Consider the following 20,458-nt stretch of genomic DNA (forward strand, 5'->3'; position numbering starts at 1 on the left):
CCCTACAAATAGATCCCAGAGATAGCTGGTAAGGCTAAGGAAGTGCCTATCACTAAAGATGAGTGTGTTACATGCTTAGGATTTTTGACACCTGAACTATGTGGTCATACTTCAGCTTTGGTGATCATTCACGCTGCCAATGAAGGTAACAGAGGAGACTCAAAGAATGTTATTTAAAAAGCCACATACATTTGGCTACTGTGGGTAGACTCTGCCCAGTCAAGTAACGCACATTCCTCAGTGGTATTTTCTTTGCTCATTTGGGCATCTAGAAATAAAGAGAAGATAAATACTGGAAGAAGAAAAAATCAATCCTGTTTTATGAAAAACTGAAAAAGCATTGGAAACCAATACAGAAGTAAGAAAATTGGGATTATTTTTTATAAACAAAGAGCACTCTTGGATAATTCTAAACATTGGCATTATCTTACACCATAGCTGGATATAAGCATTTTCTGATGAGCTTTTCCTATGTTAGAAATGAGTCTGCGATCTGGCTTTTCAGGTCTCAACGTTATTTCCTGATGCTTAAAGACAAATGCTGATCCTCGTGTTGACTGGCAATTAGTACCTTGAATTCATCCCTCAGAGCAATGTGTTCACAATTGGCCATGAGAGGTGGCTTTTCAAAGTAATCTAGAGGGATTTAATCCCTTGATTCCCATTACTACGAGTAAGAGTTGTGAGCCTATATCCCCTTCCAACTGACCCCAAATTCACCCCCTGCTGCCTCAGAGCACCAATTAATAAAACCCAAACCAAACTATGGTCAGATGTATTTCATTTGAGAACAGAGTTTTATAATTTCCCTTATGCCAAGCAAACAAACCCATCTGATGACATATACAGAAGGATTCGGTTTGAACAAAGAGAACACGCATCTCAAAAGTCTGAACATTTCTTGTGCTATTTATCAGGAAGTTTATAATGTCAAAAAACTGTGTTCTTCTGGGAATGGGAAGACAAGGAAATAAACTCTGGCTCCAGATTGCTGGAAATGCAGTTTACGTTGTTGGGTTGTTTTATTCCTTTCATTAAAAAAAAGATCTTTTAAGACTCCAGTTGATTCAGTGAAATGTCAATTGTTCAGTTATGTCCGACTCTTTGTGACCCCATGGATTGCAGCCCATCAGTCTCCTCTGTCTATGGGATTTTCCAGGCAAGAATACTGGAGTGGGTTGCCATTTCCTTCTCCAGAGGATCTTCCCAACCCAGGAGTCAAACCTGGTTCCCTGCATTGCAGGTAGATTCTTTACCGCCTGGGCTACCACTTCTTAAAAATAGGATTCTGATGGGAATAGACTTCAGCTGAGTAGTAGCCTAAACTGCATAAGGGGAAGATAGCTCTTGAAAGACTATTGGATATTTCTTAGCCCAAACCACCTCTGAAAGAGTGCCAAGTTCAGTGGTCTCTGGAGCAAGCAAAGCCAAGGACCCCATTCTGGTCATCTGTGAGATGAGGTGGTCTTCATGGTGACCGGAGCTAGGGTTCTGCTGTCGTATTTGAATATAAAGATACAGGCTGGACAAAATGAAGCAACGGGTTTACTTCTGTTACTGTTTCTACTTTTTTTTAGTTTAATTTGAGGAGGAAAGGAATGAAAAGGGGGAGAAAGAAGAGTAAAAAAGTATGAGGCTAATAAAAAACGTTCTCACATGGAGGAGATATATATCATGGAAAGCCACTGGTCTAATATCTCTGTCTTCAGTAGTTCAAAATTCTCTCATTTCACTCAAGAAAATATTGCTGATATTATTCCACCATGTTGGTTAGAGTTGGAAAAACTTGGTGGACACAAGTGAGGGAATTAACTTCTGTCATTATGGAATGTTGAGTAAAACAGTGTCCCGGGGCTGCTGGCTGGACAGGCATCAGTGTAGCTATCAAAATAACCCCCTTAAGCTCCCTATTCAGCATTTTCTGGGACAGTGTGGGTGTGTTCTCACACACATGTGTGTAAATATGCTGGGAAATGGGAAAGACAAGTAGAAAACTATACTTCCAATAATGAAAACACTACTTTTTTCCCCCATGAAAAATATCAGACTTGGTAATGATAATCTGTTGGAAGTATCATTTAAAAATTTTTATGAAACTACAAGGTCCATTCTAAAGAGATTATGAACTAGGGACCAGAATGCTTATTTGAATATATTTTGAGTCTGAAGTTTCCTTGTAAAAATATTCACAGAAATTGGTGGACATTTTTTCTTATTTTTACGTACAACTCGATGGCTCTCATTTACAACATAAATCATTTAATGTAACATTTGCAACCTTAGAAAGGCAGACATAGTTAATCCAAGTCAGTTTATAAATTCCAATTTCACATGGATTAAAAACTGCAGATAAATTAAGTCACAATAATATCCTGTACATGCATTAAGGCTGGTGACTGCTAAAGTGTCTTGGGTATCTACAAACAGGAAGTCACACACAGATTACTGGGTTTGGAGAGTGTCTACATCATTAAAAAAAATCTTGCTTTTTTTTTTTTTTTGGTGATACAGATTTCAACAGTAACTCTGGAAAACTGTGAAAAATGTTATTTAAAAATATATATGTATATACTACTGCACAGTTTCAAAGATGTGGTTCATAAATAAGGTTGGCTGCACTGATTAATTTGATAACAATTACTGCACTTCCAAGGTGATTTAAACACGCAGTGACTTATACTCAACATTAGGCACTGGTCATATCCTTCAAGCATACTACAGTTTTATGGTAGCTGTACTGTACATATATATTTTTAAATGTATGTATTTATACAAACTGTGTATATTATGTATGGGATGTCAGAAATGTACACATCACTGCTATGTAATACACACATCTTTGTTGTAGATACGAGGGTACATTTTAGTGCAGAAAAGCTTACTGCGTTGATTCCACATGTTCAATCCAATACACAGTTTGTCAACTTTTCAGATTTTTTTTCCAGTACATTTCTCTTTAGATAGTGGGTCCGACTTTCTGTTTGCAATTTGAAAGTTTCCAGAAATAACGTTTTAACAGAACCTCTCTTCCCAAACACAATTCTGCATGTGAATCTGATCTGTGTCGAATGGTAACAAATCCCACATTTTAATCATGAATATATTTGGGTTCCTCTCTTTCAAAGATATTTCTAACAATTGTGATCCAGGTCCATTCAGGTCATGGAGGGATAAGGCCAGTTGAACTTGTACTGAACTTCTGAAGAAATAATGTCTTCAAATAGAAGAATATGATGATAGACATTCTACATTTAAATGGGAGGCTCTCCCAAAGGATATACAGGGAAGGGTGAGCAGTGCTGTCTCTGGGGGATGGGACTGAGTACTTCCTACTTTACATTTGTCTGCATTGTTTGAATTTTCATCATGAGTGTCTATTAGTTTCATATCCAGAAAACACAAGAGAGCTATTTGTACTTTGAACAAAACTAAAGAAAAGGAACCAGCAATGATCAGAAGATGCTTCCTTATCAAAAGCACTGATGCCAAAGCAAGGAACAACCACTGCCCCAACACGCTCCACCAATGAAACGCGGCTGTGAGAGGAAGAGCACGCTGTGACTGCCCCCAGTCAACTGGTTTCACGTTTTGTTGGAAATGACTGCGGCTCACGGCGTCCTGATGTAGGGCTGCTGGCACGACCAGCTGGAGGCAGCCTGTGCCTTGACTTGTGAGCACACTCTGTGGATACCACCATGTGGCCTGGGGCTTAAAGGTGAATAAGATCAGAAAGGCACCCCAGGGACACTGGGGGGGCCATCCTTTTATGTGAAAGTCTGAACATTTCATCAGAATTCAGCAACAGTGAGTAGAACTAAGCCTCAGTCCTCCAAAAAAATAAATAAAAATTTCTTAAGTTAGACCCCAGTGGGAAGGGGAAATCTAGGAATAATTAGTGAAAGGAATGTCAGAAGCACCTCGGTTGGATAAATGTGAAAAAAGAAGTATTGTTAATATTTCCAGCTGCTTAAAGGCCAACACCAAATGCAAATTTCACAAAGCCTTCACTTGTTCATTGAAATGAATTTCAAATCACCAAAGCTGTTCAATCACTTGCACAGTTTTGAATCAGTGCTTAGAGCTAGGGAATTACAGCAATCTGATTTCCCACCCACAGATCAGGCTGACGAAAATGTTAATATTACAACCAAACCAGTGAGACCATTAGCATCTGATATACATGTTTTACGTTACCATCACCTTGAAAGAGGGATTATTCCATGTACCCCATCACCTGTCTTTCTCAGGCTGTCTTGGGGTAATTTTGTCAAGTGAGAGGCATCAAGGTCATTATTTTTGTTTTTAAAGCATGGCAAGGTATATCCTCCTTTCCAGGAGTTTTTCTTTCTTTTTTTTTTTTTAAACCAATATCTTTGTATTCAAATATATTTAACAAGAACACTAAATCTAGGATATGACAAGAGACAATAAAAGAAATAAATTTCAGACAATAAAAGAAATTTCAGACAAACATTGTAAACAAAATGTTGAAAAAACTAAAATGTAAACTTAATTAAAAAAAGCAAAACAAAGAATCAGGGGAAGACATACACGTACCGGATGCACAGGGGCTTAAGCATGGTGTTCAGGTCACTGCCACCCCAGACAGACTGCAGTCACTACAGGGATCCCCTGCTCTGTGGTGAGCAACCTGCTTATCAGACCCTGAAATACATCCCCCAGGTCAAAAATGCATTCAAGGTCCACACGGCACTTTCTCCAAAGACAGGGAGGATTAGACAGAATCACGGCAGCAAACAGGTCTCGGCCTGACAAAGCAATAGACACAGATTCCGATGGAAGGGACACCCTAGACAATGTCCTCATTTGGCCAAGAACATGGGTAAGAAAGCTCTCAGAGAAAGAAAAGGCTTGTTGAAAAGTATCGGCTGACAAACCCACGGGGCTCCGCAGCCCCAGGGGTCACAGTGGCAGGAGGAAGAAACACATGTGCCGGCTGGGCTCCTGGCAGATGCAGAGGGTTGTTTCTCACCGAGCCCGGGGACACAGCTGCTGCTGCTTTCTTCTGGGCGAGTTTTCAAAGACATGGAGAGTTTTTTTTTTCCCCACCAAATCTCAGGGTCAGGGTCATGGTCATACTATTTTGGAGGGCAGGGCAGGGAAGGCCCATGGGAGTCGATTCATTTGCATCTAACACGTTTAGTTGATAGAGTTAGATGGAGAATTGGATGGAGGAGGGGAGGGACTAGACAAAAGGCAGGGTATTTGGTAACATGCAATCTAGTAAACGTCCAGCACAAAAATAACTGACTTATTTTCATTATTCAAATACCCATTAATACAGACAATAAAAAAATAATGGGAGAAAAGTATATTAATACTGAAAGTAATCAACAGTATAAGAGCTGGGTTCATCTTAACTGGCAGTCAAGCTTTTGGTGTGCTATATTGCACCTGGTTCACTAACCCATGAGATTTTGGTTGAATATTCTAAGAAGTCACGGTTTAGCTTGAACTAGAAAGTGTGTGTGTGTGTGTGTGTGTGTGTGTGTGTGAGTGTGTGTTTTCTCTGATCAGAAATGTCAGATCACTTTGTCTAACCTGGGATTCTGGAAACTAGACAAAGATGTGTTCTAGAGAACTGTTGTGTCTTACACACCTCCACAGGCAGCTTATTTCACACCCACACACACAAACACACATGCCCTGGGAGAAAAGACTGCTGTTCGATGCTGAAAAATATTCACCGCCTTTCGAGAAATGCTGTGGCCGGGAACGTGGGGAGCACAGTGTCCAGAAACGCTGGGCGATCCGTGGAGATGCGCGCACGCCGCAGCCCGGGGGCAGGTGTCTAGGCCAGGTGGGCGCTGTTTCGCAGCCAGTGCAGGCCCTGCTGGGAGTACTGGACCAGGTGCTCCATGCTGCTGTGCAGGGTGACCGGCCCCATGAGCAGGTCCAGGTCGTTGAAGAATTCTGGTGAAACAGACAGGGTCGTCAGGGGGACACACGCTCAGCTCCTGGTCCCATCACATGACGTGATTCCCCCAGCAGAGAGCTCACCTACATCCCGAGAAGCCCTCGACTGGTGACTTCTAATTCAAACCAATGACATCTATTCAGCCGGAAAGCAAGGAAAACCGACTTCCCCGGGCGGCACTGTCCTTTGTGCAGTGACACCTCTAACCCTGAACTTGGCCTGAAGCTCTGTCAGCCTTTCCACTGTACTCAACTGTGTTAGGTGCCGAGCCTCTGGGGGAGTCCGAGGCTCCTGGAGGCAGATCAGGGATGGGTTTTTGTTTTTCTCTTTTGGCTTTTGGAACAATCAGCTTGTATACACTGTCTTTTATTTTTATTATATTGGAGAAGAGTTAATTTCCAATGTTGTGTTAGTTTCAGGTGTACAGCATAGATTCAGGCATATGTGAAATATTGTCAGCTTCTTTTCCCTTATAGGTTATTGCAAAATGCTGAGTAGAGTTCCCTGTGCCACAGTGTAGGTCCTTGTTCACAGATGGGTTCTGAGACATCTCTACTGAGGTTGCCAGCCAGTCTGTGAACCTTCTCTGGGTCTGTCCTTGCTTTAAACATATATCACTGCCAAGGCGCTATGCTAGGGGCCCAAGGGTGGAGTCAGAGAGGACACCAAGATGAAGACTGCATAGGCTCTGCCATCTCAGAGACTGCAGTTTAGCGGCTGACAGGGACAAATCAGTTCACGCGGCTGCCACGCAGCACCGACCAAGGCCACTGAAGAGCACTCTCTGGAAGCAAGAATCTGGGAAAAGTGTCTGTCGCTCAGTCGTGTCCGACTCATGCGACCCCAGGGACTGCAGCCCGCCAGGCTCCTCTGTCCATGGGATTCTCCAGGCAAGAATACTCGAGTGGGTTGCCATTCCCTTCTCCAGGGGGTCTTCCCGACCCAGGGATTGAACCCTGGTCTTCTGCACTGCAGGCAGATTCTTTACTGCCTGAGCCACCTGGGAGGAGGATTTGAAAGGTGCTCCCGAATGTGCTGAATTAGGTTCCGCTAGGGAGGCTCAGAGAAGAGCCAGGGTCCAGGTGGCAGGGAGGACAGCGTGGCAGGAAGCCAGGAGCAGAGCCGGGGAGGAGGGGCAGGTTGGGGGAGGCCAGGTGGACTTCAGACTGGATGCGTGGCTCTGCTGAGGGACAGGTGGCAGCTGGTGACACCATCTGGAGCCTGGCCTGCTCAGGTTCTCCCAAACTGGCCATAGAAACCTTTGTACATTTGTCCTTGCTCTTTTATTCACCTGTGACATCCACCCCGACTCCATCTCAGCTACTCGACTACTATCTGCTTTTCAAAATCCTGTTCTGTGCCAGCTCCTCTAGGGGGCCTGTCCTGCTGGTCTTGGCCCCTGGCACTGACCTCCTTGGCTTCCCCTCTGGGTTTTCTGGTACACCATCCCTGAGCTGCTGTTATGTCCCATCTGGTTACATGATCAGTTTCACGTACTCAGGGCCCAGCTGTCTATCTGTGCCACTGGTTCTCATCTCACCATGAACTCCTCAGTCTTAGCCTCAGAAGCACGTTACCATGGGAACAAAACTCTCACTCAGTACTGGAGAAAGAGCAGGAACTTGGTAGGGAGAACATTAATAACATATATACCAGTCAGATCTTCCCTGGTGGCTCAGATGATAAAGAATCTGCCTGCAACGCAGGAGCCTTGGGTTCGATCCCTGGGTCAGGAAGAACCCCTGAAGGAGGAAATGGCTACCTATTCCAGTATTCTTGCCTGGAGAATCCTGTGGACAGAGGAGCCTGGCAGGCTATAGTCCATGGGGTAGAAAGAGTTAGACATGACTAAGTGACTATCACTTCATTTTCTTTCATAACAATGCATGTCTTAAAAGAATCTATACCTGTTGACCTCAGCATTCTATTTCTACAACTCCCTCCTATCAGAAGATAATCAGAAATATGAACAATGATTTATATGAAGCTATCTATCATATTGTTATTTGTAATAGTGGAAGAAAGTGGAAGTAACATAAATGTTCAACAGCAGGGGAATGGTTTGAGAAATTGTGATTACTTTAAGACTGTATAAAGTAGCTCAGCTCCCTAGTAGCTCAGACAGTAAAGCTTCCTCCTGCAATGCAGGAGACTACGGTTCGATCCCTGGGTTGGGAAGAGTGCCTGGAGAGGGAAATGGCAATCCACTCCAGTGGATTCTTGCTTGGAGGATTCCATGGACAAAAGAGCCTGGCGGGCTGCAGTCCATGGAGTCACAAAGAGTCAGACACGACTGAGTGACTAACACACACAGCGACTGTATAACCACTATTATGACAGTGTTACAGAGCCATCATAAAGGGTGTTTTTGAACTAGTTAGTCTCATGAAAATATGCCTGATATAATGTAAAATGAAAAAAAAAGGATGTAAACCTGTACATACACTATGATCTTATTCTGGTAAAAATCCTGCGTATTTGGAGAAGACTAGATGACATTTCAATAGAATGTTAATAATGATAAGATTGTTGTTGTTTAGTTGCTAAGTTGTGTCCGATTCTTTTGTGACCCACGGACTGTAGCCCACCAGACTCCTCTGTCCTCGGAATTTCCAGGCAAGAATACTGGAGTCAGTTGCTATTTCCTTCTCCAGGGGATCTTTCTGACCCAGGGATCGAACCCAGGTCTCTTTCATGGCAAGTGGGTTCTTTACCACTGTGCCACCAGGGAAGCCCGTGATAAGATTACTGATAATTAAAAAATTTTTTCTCTATTTTCTGTACTTTACAAATTTAGCCATAGTTTACATACATACCAGTTTAAACATGCTTTTATGAGTAAAAACAAACATTATTTAAAAGAAATAGAGCTACTGTATAGCTCAGGGAACTCTACTAGGCTCTGTGGTGACCTAAATGGGAAGGAAATCAGATAAAAAGGGATATATATATCCACACAGCAGAAACTAACACAACATTGTAAAAGCAACTATACTCCAATAAAAATTAATTAAAAAGAAAGCAATACAACTTACCCATAAAAACTTTTTTTTTCAGTTGTAACCAGCTATCATTTGAATAGGCAATAACACTCATGTGTGTGTGTTAAGCCACTTCAGTCGTGCCCAACTCTTTGAGACCGTATGGACTCAGAGGAGGCTCCTCTGTCCAGGGATTCTCCAGGCAAAAATACTGGAGTGGGTCGCCACGCCCTCCTCCAGGAGATCTTTCTGACCCAGGGATCGAGCCTGTATCTCTTGTGCCTCCGGCACTGGCAGGCAGGTTCTTTCCACTAGCGCCACCTGGGAAGCCCAGGAACATTCATACTCATCAGCTAATTAATTCACGCAGTATTTCAGACCCCCAGCTGTCTTCTAGGCACTGTGCAGGTCTTAGGGTTACAAAGTTGAATAAAATGTTGTCCCTACCTTCAAGGACCTCACTGTTTAAAGGGAAAACATACGTGTGCATATCTACATAACTTGTATCTATATCATTGGTACCTGTATCATCTCTAACCCCATCTCTATCTCTATCTTTCCCGCAGCAACGATAAAGATAGGCAGAGGCACTGGAGGTGCTGAGCAGGGGGAGAAGTCGGGGAAAAGTCCCTCAGTAGGTGACAGCTTCTACTTGGGTGCATAACGCAGTCTCGCCCCGTGATGCCCAAGGATCAGGCTGTCTCCCCGAGCCGTGGCTGACCCACGCACGGCTCCCCCACGGTGCAGGCACCTCTGTTTTCCTTGGCTAGGTTGTCCGCCATCTCCCAGTAGTCGTAGCTGTGGAGGATGCTGTTGGTGATGCTCACGTGGTTGGCCGCCATCTGGTGGATGCGCTGCGGGATGCTGACGATGGTTGACGGGGACAGGGCGTTGCTGTTGGACAGGCTCCCCTGGGAGCCCACGGAGCTGGTGGGGGATGGGTTGGGAGACATGGGGGATGGGGTCCCAGTGCTCCTGGAAGGGGAGAGCATGGAAAAACAAGAGTGGAGAGGTTAGGACCTGGTGAGGCAGGGCGGCCCCTCAGGGCACTGTAAACAGTACGCGTTGCCCAGCTTCGTGTGTGTGTGTGTGTGTGTGTGTGTGTGCGTGCGTGCGTGCATGCGTGTGTGTGTGTGTGTGTGTGCGTGTGTGTGTGTGTGTTTGGGGTGGGAGGGCTCAGTTGTGTCCAATTCTTTGTGACCCCATGGACTGTAGCCCACCAGGCTCCTCTGTCCATGGGATTTTCCAGGCAAGGATACTGGAGTGGGTTGCCATTTCCTCCTCCATGGGATCTTCCCGACCCAGAGCTCCAACCCATCTCTTGAATATCCTGCATTGCAGGTGGGTTATTTACCACTGAGCCATGGGAAAGCTCTTGCTCAGCTTCATGCAACATCTCATTTATCACCTTCACTTTGCAAAAATGAACTTACTTTCCACTGGCCCCCCATGGAGATGGGGCTTGGGCAGCTTTAGATGAATTCTGCAAGAAAACAAAAATGTTGACAGTGAGTACCATCTGGTTGAGTTTAAACAGCCCACAATAACAATTTCTTAGTTGACCACTGAGAGAAGCAATGGCAGACTCTGTAGATAAAATGCAGGGTCACAGAGACTGGATCTGGAAAGTCATAGTTACTAGGCTATTGGCTTCCTCTCTGCAGGACAGTAGGGTGGCAGGCAACCCCCCTCCCACACATACACTGAGAACATCTTATATTTAAACGTAGGGCATATTTGCAGAACTGTTGACGTAACATTTAATGCCTGAAAATATATGAGACCATTAATTGTTACTGTTTTAACTTAGGAAGCTTTAAAGTATTTCTCTTAAAGGAAGTTGCTCTTGAACATGTCTAAAAGAATAGATTAAATGTATTTCCTTAACAGAGACTGAATTCAAAAATTCTGATTTATTTAAATATCCTGATTTAGGATTTGTTGCCTGAGCCAGTTGTTTGCATCAGGCATTTAAAAGACACTTTGCCTGTGGCAAGGGAAGTTTCTAAATGTACAGAGAGATTTCCTCCCTGAGAGTCCAATGAAGCTTTCTTGGACACAAATCTGTGAGATTGTTAAGGAAAAAAATGGTCTTTATAATACGGATGTCAATGTTCCCTTCCAGAAACAAGAAAATATAATAGCCTCAGCTTGGTTCCCCAGAGACAAAATGCTTCTTTTGGTTAAAAAGAATTTTATGAAGTGGTGACTGAGTTTTAGTTTTTAGTGGAGGTGTTATCAAAATGGTAAGAAATGGCCTTACACATGGGAATTGTGCAACATTGCCTTCTGGCCTCTTTCACTACAACTGAGGTCCCGTGACTGTAAAAAACACAGGGGGGGGCAAAGTCCTGTTTTTCAGAGCCAGTTGTACTGATGAAACTTATTTTTTATGAACCAACTATCATTGTTTCCTGGTGGCTCAGAAGGTAAAGAATCTGCCTGCAATAATGGAGACCTGGGTTCGATCCCTGGGTTGGGAAGATCCCCTGGAGAAGGCAATGGCTATCCACTGCAGTATTCTTGCCTGGAAAATTCCATGGACAGAGGAGCCTGGAGGGCTACAGTCTAAGCCACTGCAGAGTCAGACATGACTGAGCAACTAACACCAATCATTGTTTCCTAAAGTTTTCATAATCTCTAAACTTAAGTAGTATTGAAGTAGCCTTTGATTTAGGGTGTCTACCAGGAACTTCTGGAGGGGGAGTTCTGATTCTGAAGTTATGTTCTTTGTTCATTCTGTACAATTTCACGGACAATCCATATACATTAAGAACTTGGATCTCTTGAAAGTTCTGTGTCTTAGAGTTCGGATTCCTTCTCTATTCAAGTGCTTTGCTTTACTATAATAACTCTTAAATAATAGCTCTCCAGTCAGTTCAGTTCAGTCACTCAGTTGTGTCCAACTCTTTGCAACCCCATGGACTATAGCACACCGGGCTTCCTGTCCATCACCAACTTTGAGCCTGCTCAAACTCATGTCCATTGAGTCAGTGATGCCATCCAACCATCTCATCCTCTATCGTCCCCTTCTCCTCCTGCCCTAGATCTTCCCCAGCATCAGGGTCTTTTCCAATGAGTCAGTTCTTCACATCAGGTGGCCAAAGTATTGGAGTTTCAGCTTCAGCATCAGTCCTTCCAATGAATATTCAGGACTGATTTCCTTTAGGATGGACTGATTGGATCTCCTTGCAGTCCAAGGGACTCTCAAGACTCTTCTCCAACACCACAGTTCAAAAGCATCAATTCTTCCATGCTCAGCTTCTTTATAGTCCAACTCTCACATCCATACATGACTACTGGAAAAACCATAGCTTTGACTACATGGACCTTTGTGGGCGAAGTAATGTCTCTTCTTTTTAATATGCTGTCTAGGTTGGTCATAACTTTTCTTCCAAGGAGCAAGTGTCTTTTAATTTCATTGCTGCAGTCACCATCTGCAGTGATTTTGGAGCCCAAAATAGTTCTTAGATTCTAAATTTTTGAAAATGACTTAAACTTAGGCACCCAAAGTAAAGGAAGACTCTTAGTGTCAGTACTTGTCATTATAATCCATGATTGTCAGTGGACTAAGACAGTTACCTTTTTGGCTTAGCACCCGGATACTCTACATGCACGGCCAGGCTATCTGATGGATATGGACCTCCAACACAGCCGGGTCATCAGAAATCATCTCCAAGAAGTGGAGGTTGGGGATTAAAGATCTAAAATGATGACTGTGGGGACTTCCCTGGTGGTACAGTAGATAAGAATTTTCCTGCCAGTGCAGGGGGACACGGTCTGGGAAGATTCCTGGTCCAGGCATGGAGCAACTAAAAGCCTGTACACTGCAATTTCTGAGCCCAAGTGCTAGAGCCCACGAGCCACAACTACTGAGCCTGCATGCTGCAACTACTGACCCCTAGGCGCCTAGACCCTGTGCTCTGCAACAGGAGACGCCACCGCAACGAGAAGCCTGGGCACCTCAAGGAAGAGTAGCCCCCGCTCGCTGCAACTAGAGAAAAATCCACTCAGTTATGAAGACCCAGTGCAGCCAAAAATAAATATAAAATGATGGCTGCGTATCTGATAAAGAGTTGGTGGAGGCAGAGATGGTATAATTTCTTGTTTCTACAGTCAAATGGACAGCAAAGAGGCCAGAAGTCTCAAATAAATTATTATGTCAGGTCCACTTCACAGCAGAACATCAGGGTTTTTTGTCTCCCGTCCTCTTTCTTCATTCTCCCAATGAAAATGATTTCATTCCATAAAAAAGTGCAGTTTCCAATTCTATCCTTTTATGTGCACAGTGCTATTCTAGTGCCTCTGGGTTCTACCAAGCCATTTCTTATCATTTAAAATAACGCCTTTATTAAAAATTAAATTAGTGACTGGAGATAGCAAAGAGGAGTTACTTCTAAGGAGCTACTTCTAAGAGGAAGAAGCTCTGCGTGAACACGAGGAATTTATGTTAGCTATAAAGATGGACCTCCTAGGACGCTGGGGTGGGTAACAGGATCTTCTTTCTCTAGGGGCACAGGCAGGGGGATAAATTAGATGGGTTCTCGGGCTATTCTCTGAGCCCTGAATGCCATGAGTAGGTCGTAAATGGGGGTTAGTACAGATATCAGACGGCTCCTGTATTAGCCCCCAATCAGTGGACTCTACATTGAACATGTCCTTGACAGGGAGACAGCTGGGTACAACATTCTGCCCGTTAGCCAGACAGTACCTTGAAATAGTCGATAAGTGCTTTTGAATACTTGACAGCATGATCCCTTTTGAGTCGAAACATCCTCCAGTACAGGAGAGCCAGGCATCGGTAACTGCAGCAGGGAGAGACAAATGAGCGGCCCCTATGCCAACAATCTTGTTCCAATGCACTCAGTGTTCCTAGCATGATTATATATATATTAAATATTTCTATACATAGGTATCTGACCTTCCCATTGGTTCGATGTGATTCAAAATTTCAGTTACTCCATTAAAAACATCCCTTCATATAAATAAATATGAATAAACAACATATATACATAAACAATATAAGTATAAATATGAATCAGTGAACTGTGTATATATAAATAAAGAATATAAGTACAAATGAATAGCTTTATTGCTTCTCCGTTGGGACTAAGCAGCTGGCCATTTCCTTCTTCCACCACGAGAGGGCAGTCTCTCTCCACGAGAGGCGCGAGAAGCTCTAGCACAGCGCGCGCTCTGCTTTCTGGGTGAACTTCAGGGTAGAACTACCTTACTCTGATTTTCCTCCGACATCTTGAACTTCTGGCCGTGGCTTTGTTGAAAGCACAGCCCTTCTACCTGTTTTTGTCACCTTCACTTTTAAGCTGCTTTACTGAGGGAGAGTGGATACACGTATACGTATGGCTGAGTCCCTTTACTGTCCATCTAAAACTATCACATTACTGTCAATTGGTTATACTCCAATATAAAATAAAAAGTTAAAAAAAAACTACTTTACTGGACTATAATTAGTTCATATAAAGTAACAGATATGAATGTGTTTTATAAATAATTAAAAATTATGCTGGGAGTAGTTATTTTATTTTATAGTTTATATATTTGTTATTTACATACCAGTAATCCTTCTTATATAATATGAACTAATCATAGTTAATTTATTAATCCTAGCATGAAAGTTAAAGTTTGAAAAGAGCATAGAAAGCACTTCCCGAGCCATATCAACTACTTCTTGGTGCTTGTCACTCGTAATTATTTGCTAACTCAGATATGGTATTGACAGAGTAGAATACCAACCTAGAAAATACAACTTAAGGGTCTCAAATTTTATTTTTTTATTTAAATTTTAAAATTTATTTTTATTTTAATACAATTTTTAAAGGTTACTTTCTATTTAGTTATTAGAAAATATTGGCTGCATTCATTCCGTGTTGTATTAATACAACATATCCCTGAGTAACAGCACGTCAAACTCTACATGAGGTGGTGATGTAAAACCATCAGAGACCCTCTCTTTTGTGTCTGTCACTATTGTTATTATTACTCTTACTATTTTGAGATTCAGTTCTACGACTTGCAAATCAGGTTCTAGGTGGAGTATGAACCGTCATAGAGATATTTTGGTTCCTTATCACAGCAGGTGCTAACAGTGAAGTGTCCTGAGGAAATGTCATGGGGAAAATTATTGTTATTATAATCACATAATCATTATCATTTCTGTTATTATAGAAAATAACCTGTTACATGTTGATTAACATTTATAAAGTCTTTGATTATCAAAGTGGAAGGAACGGCTCCTCAGTTTAACGTGTTGAGAGCCTGAACACACTGTTTTGACTCAGCCCTACTAATCCCACACGTAAAGAGACAGATGAATCATTCTGATTGCATCCAAAATGTTACATATGAGAGGTCACATTGGGTACAATTCCCATTCAAATGATTAAAACACAAACTTACCTGATTTTAGAACATACAGACAGACAGACACACACACACACAGAGGAAAGCGAGTCCTTGTGTCGCGGACCTGCTCACTTTTAGTCATGAATTCACCTCTTGCATAGGGCAGCAGGGTGCAGGCTCTCCATGGCTACCTTGAGAAATGCCTTCAGTTTGGTGTGTTAGAAGCATTGTGAACACATCACGCATTTTGGCACCAGGTTACCAGCTTCGCCAACGCAGAGGCTGGGGAGGCTCTTTTAAGCCGATATGATGCACTTACCATAACGCAGCCAGCTGTTTATCCTCTGGTGTGGCGTTGGGGCCTGAGTGGGTTTTTAGTCTCATGGCATACCTGAAAAAAGAAAAAAAAGGAAAGGAAAACAAAGAAATAAAGCTTTCTTACTAAACCATCGAACATCTTCCAGGATGGTGGTTCTGTTAGTTCTTCATGGTGCTTGCAGATTTTATTGTTATGCAGTCACTAAGGCACGTCCGACTCTGACCCTGTGGACCACAGCCCGCCAGGCTCCTCTGTCCGTGTGACTTCCCAGGCAAGAATGCTGCAGTGGGTTGCCGTTTCCTTCTCCAGGGGATCTTCCTGACCCAGGGACTGAAGCCATGTCTCCTGCAATCCCCCTGGGAAGCCCTGTCAGTTCTTTCTTGAAAGCCAGCTGAGGCTGCCCCATTTCCCCTAACCATGACATTATTGTCACGACTAGAACAAATTGACTTTGATGACCATCTAGCTCCTTTCTGCTTTTTAACAATACAAGTCCAAATTCTACAGATGGTCAAGAGTGTTATCCATTCAAGCATTACCCACGTATATGGTGATGCATCCATTTTTACAAACTCTGATCGATGGCTGAGTGGCTGAGAAGATGTTGGTAAAGTTCAACCCTTTCAGACCAATCTCCAGAAAAATGTTTACTCTTTGTCTTCAGATGAATACGTGGGTTTACCTTTTTTCTTTTTTTTGATTGTTACAAAACTGTTATTTTGACAGCAGTATAACTGTCCTGGATGCATGACTAGCAGATTTTACGAACTTTACTCCATCTCACTTTTTCTCTGAACCAGCTGTCTATGGTCATTCCTTTCTCCAATAATACACCAGGTTACTTGCAGATCCTTGGAGAGACCTGAGGCAGGCTGGGGAATGGTCAGGGAGTCCTGGGTTCAAATCCCAGGTTAGTCACTTATCAGTCATGGGAGCTTACACAAATTAACATCTTTAAGCCTCCTTTCCCTTCTTTATAAAGTAAGATGAGTACTTTACTGCTGATTGCATAGCACTGCTGTAGAGATTAAGTGAAACAGTATCTGTAAAGCTCTTGGCATAGTGGGCTGGCTTGTTGCAAGTTGCTCAAGAAATGGTACCATTATTACATTGTCTCCAACACATGTAGATTTGTAGTACTTTTAAAAAGTTTATTTATTTTTTGATAGGTAAGAAATGGATTTATTCAGGTTCAGAGAAAAGCACACTCCGCAGACAATGTGGGCCATCGCAGAGGGCGAGTGTGTAAAAATCTATTTATTTTTAATTAGAAGATCATTGCTTGACAATATTGGTTTGGTTTCTGCCATACATCAGCGTGAATCAGCCATAGGTATACTTACGTTCCCTCCCTCTTGAACCTCCCTCCCTTTTCGAGTGTATCCCCTTTGTTTCATTTTCATAGGGTTATTTCTCACAGTTTATTGGTTATCAACATTTTCTACTCTGCATGAAGAGCGGAAACCTTACTTCCATGTTTATGCCTTTAAATAACACTGCCTTGAGCGTCAGACAGGCTTCCCTGGTAGCTCAGGTGGTGAAGAATCTTCCTACAATGTGGGAGACCTGCTGGGTTTGACCCCTGGGTCAGGAAGATCCCCTGGAAAAGGGAATGGCAACCCACTCCAGCATTTTTGCCTGGGAAATCCATGGACAGAGGAGCCTGGTGGGCTATAGTCCACAGGGTTGCAGAGTTAGACATGACTGAGCAAGTAACAGTGTGCCTTGATCATCAGATGGTGGTATATTTTTCATTTCAATCACTGACCACTCTGGTTTATATAGCTCACCAGGAGGGTGGTTTATTGCATGTGCCCAGAGTTCTTCGCTTATGTTGCTTTTCCTTTCCTCCTATTGGTCCAAGATTCCTTCTTTTGCCGCTTCCTTTCTGTTTGAGAAACTTCCTTTAGCTAACCTTTAAAGGCAGGTCTGTTAGATACAAACTTTTCATCTTCCTTAGTCTGAGAATATTTTTATTTCTTCTTTATTCCTGAAGAACGAGGCCTCCCTGAATCTAAGTGCACGGTTAGCCAGGTTTTCTTCCTTCAGCACTGGAGACACGGCACGCCACTTCCAGCTTCCGCGGCGCTGGACCCCGCGGCGCTGGACCGCACGCCGCTGTGCCTGAACTGGAGACACGGCACGCCACTCCCGGCTTCCGCGGCGCTGGACCGCACGCCGCTGTGCCTGAACTGGAGACACGGCACGCCACTTCCGGCTTCCGCGGCGCTGGACCGCACGCCGCTGTGCCCGAACTGGTGTGCCCTGTGGCTGATGTGCCATTCCTCTCTCATTGCTTTCAGGACTTTCTGCTTGTTTTCAGTTTTCAGAAATGTAGTTTTGATGGTGTACTGACATGCAATGCTCTGGCTTTAGGCTGTTGGGAGTTTTCTCTGCTTCCGGAACCTGTAGGGTTATGTCTTTTGCCAAATTTGGCAAGTTTCAGTCATTACTTCTTTAAAAAAAATATAGTTCTATTTATTTGCTGATTTTGGTTCTTGCTGCGTGGGCTTTTCTCGAGCTGCGGTGAGCGGGGGCTACTCTCGAGCTGGAGTGGGAGGGCTTCTCCCGCTGTGGCTCCTGGGCTCAGTTTCTCTGGAGCATGTGGCATCTTCCTGCACCAGGGACAGAAGCCATGTCTCCTGCACCAGCAGGGGGATTCTTCACGACGGAAGCCCTAGCCATTACTTCTTTCACATATCTTTCAGCTCCATTCTCTCCTTCGGGGACCCCAAGGACGACCTGGAGGGTCTACTGTCATTGCGCTTGAAGCTCTCCACTTCTTTTTCAGTCTGGTTTCCTGGTTGCTTAGGCTGGGGGTAGATTCTATTTCTTGGTCTCAAGTTCACTGATTTTTTTCTATCCTCCATTATCACTTCTCTGCTACTATGCCCCCTCCAGTGAGGTTTATATTTCCGTTACATTTCTCAGTTCCATAATTTCCATTTGGTTCTTTTCCAAAATAACTTCTTTGTTGAGAGTTCAATTTTTTTTTTGTTTGTTTCAAGAGAATTTGTAATTGCTTGTTGAAGCATTTCTCTGATAGTTGCTTTAAAATCCTTGTCATAAATTCTAACACCTGATTCGTCCTGGTTATTGGTGTCAACCAGTTGTCTTTTTCTCATCTTGGCTGTGATTTTCTTGTTTCTTGGTGTGACGAGTGAATTTCTACTGTATGTTAGACATTCTGACTAGTATGTTAGAAGATCCTGGGCCCTGTTTAAATATTTTCTTTTAAAAGAAAGTCATCCTGTTTAGGTTTAGCAGGCAAGTCCTAGCCTACTTCTGCGGGATGTGGTTCCAATTACAATTTAATTTTCAGAGCCTTTGTGCTACAATTTTTTCCTAAAATTTTGGCATGTGGGATCTTAGTTTCCTGAAAAGAGATTGAATCCATGCCCTGCTGAAATGAAAGCATGAAGTCTTAACCACTGGGCCTCCAAGGAAGTCTACATGGTGCAATTTTTGATTTGAGGAGGTGGGGTTCCGCTTGCCAGTGTGTCCCAGGCACTTTCTCCTTGGTGGAGAGAGGAATTCTCTCACATCCTTAGCTGGGCACCTAAGGCAGGACCCCACCTCCCCCAAAACAGTGCTCCTGGCTCCCCAGAGTCTCTCAGTGGGGGAAGGGAGTCTCAAACCTGGTGGGCAACATGCAGTTTCAAGCAGTAAATTAATGTTATCTTCTAACTCAGATAAGAAGAGCTCTTATTTTAGTTTTCAGAGCAGCTTAAGGGACTCTACTCAATCATCTAAAAAATGGACTGTATTTTCTACCCATGCAAAGTCCCATCCCTGGTGCAGAGTGGGTGTGCATGTTAGCACCTCCAGTTGTATCTGATGGAAACAGGCAATTACTGCTGCTTGGGTTTGTTTGTTTGTTCTTAAAGTGTGAATGCCTTAAGCAGACGGTGTACACTCCAGGTCACCACAGGCCCTTTGACCCGCTGATCTGTACTATTGACTGAATACATACTATGTTGTAGGAGCTCCTCCAGTGGCTATGAACACATTAATGAACAGATCCACAACCCCCCCACACCCCCATGCTCAAGGCACTTACATCCTAGGACACCTTACAGCCTTGTGCCTGTCTGCTTCCTCCCACTTTCTTCCCCGCCTGCCTGTGGGCATCCATGTCTGTGCCTTATTCAGAGGATGAACCATGAGAAACTAAGATCATGGACTTGAGTTTAAGCAAACTCCTGGAGATGGTGAAGGGCGAGGGAGCCTGGCACGCTGCAGTCCATGGGGTTGCAAACAGTCGGACAAACCTTAGCAACTGAACAACAAGATCTCTTAAAGTAATTTTAAATTTTTTTCTTTTACTATGGCAATTTATTTTCCTCACAGTCCAAAATACTATACCAAATAAGAAGACAGTAGGAAGGAATCACCAATGCATTGGTGTAGTAGAAATATTTTAATAAGAAAAAGGGCTGGACAGCGTTGACTTCCGAAACATTCTTGAAAAGTGCGTTTTGCAGATGATGTGTTCTTGATGTTGGGATGACAATTTCAAAGGCTGTCATCCTTTCCTGAATCCCGAAGGAGAGTGATGGAAACCACCATTGACTTGGGTCAACGCATACCAAGAAGATTAAATTTAGGATAATTAGAAATCTTCCAGGGCTTCCCTGGAGGTCCAGTGGTTAAGAATCTGCTTGCCAATACATGGGGACATGGGTTCCAGCCCTGGTCTGGGAGGAGCCCACATGTAGCAGAGCAACTAAGCCCGTGCTCTGAGATAAGAGAAGCCACGGTGAGGAGAGGCCCTATACCCCATAACGAAGAGCAGGCCCTGCTTTCCACAGCGAGAGAAAGCCCGTGCCCAGCGACGAATACCCAGCCCAGCCACGA

General features: G+C 43.5%; 1 protein-coding gene across 2 annotated transcripts in view; it reads right to left on the minus strand.

Annotated features, from left to right (window-relative positions):
* Positions 1-290: 290 nt before the first annotated feature.
* AFF3 (AF4/FMR2 family member 3) overlaps positions 291-20,458 on the minus strand; it is a 577,629-nt gene continuing 557,461 nt past the window's right edge. For both annotated transcript variants that reach the window (XM_040267685.1, XM_040267684.1), the window contains 5 exons: positions 15,602-15,673; positions 13,631-13,724; positions 10,353-10,402; positions 9,671-9,894; positions 291-5,934 (listed from right to left, as the gene is read on the minus strand). In XM_040267685.1, coding sequence (XP_040123619.1) covers positions 5,813-5,934; positions 9,671-9,894; positions 10,353-10,402; positions 13,631-13,724; positions 15,602-15,673 — 562 coding nt within the window. In that variant the 3' untranslated portion in view covers positions 291-5,812. The remainder of the gene's footprint in view (positions 5,935-9,670; positions 9,895-10,352; positions 10,403-13,630; positions 13,725-15,601; positions 15,674-20,458) is intronic.

This window comes from Oryx dammah, unplaced genomic scaffold (assembly GCF_014754425.2).
Source record: "Oryx dammah isolate SB20612 unplaced genomic scaffold, SCBI_Odam_1.1 HiC_scaffold_25, whole genome shotgun sequence".
Classification (NCBI taxonomy): domain Eukaryota; kingdom Metazoa; phylum Chordata; class Mammalia; order Artiodactyla; family Bovidae; genus Oryx; species Oryx dammah.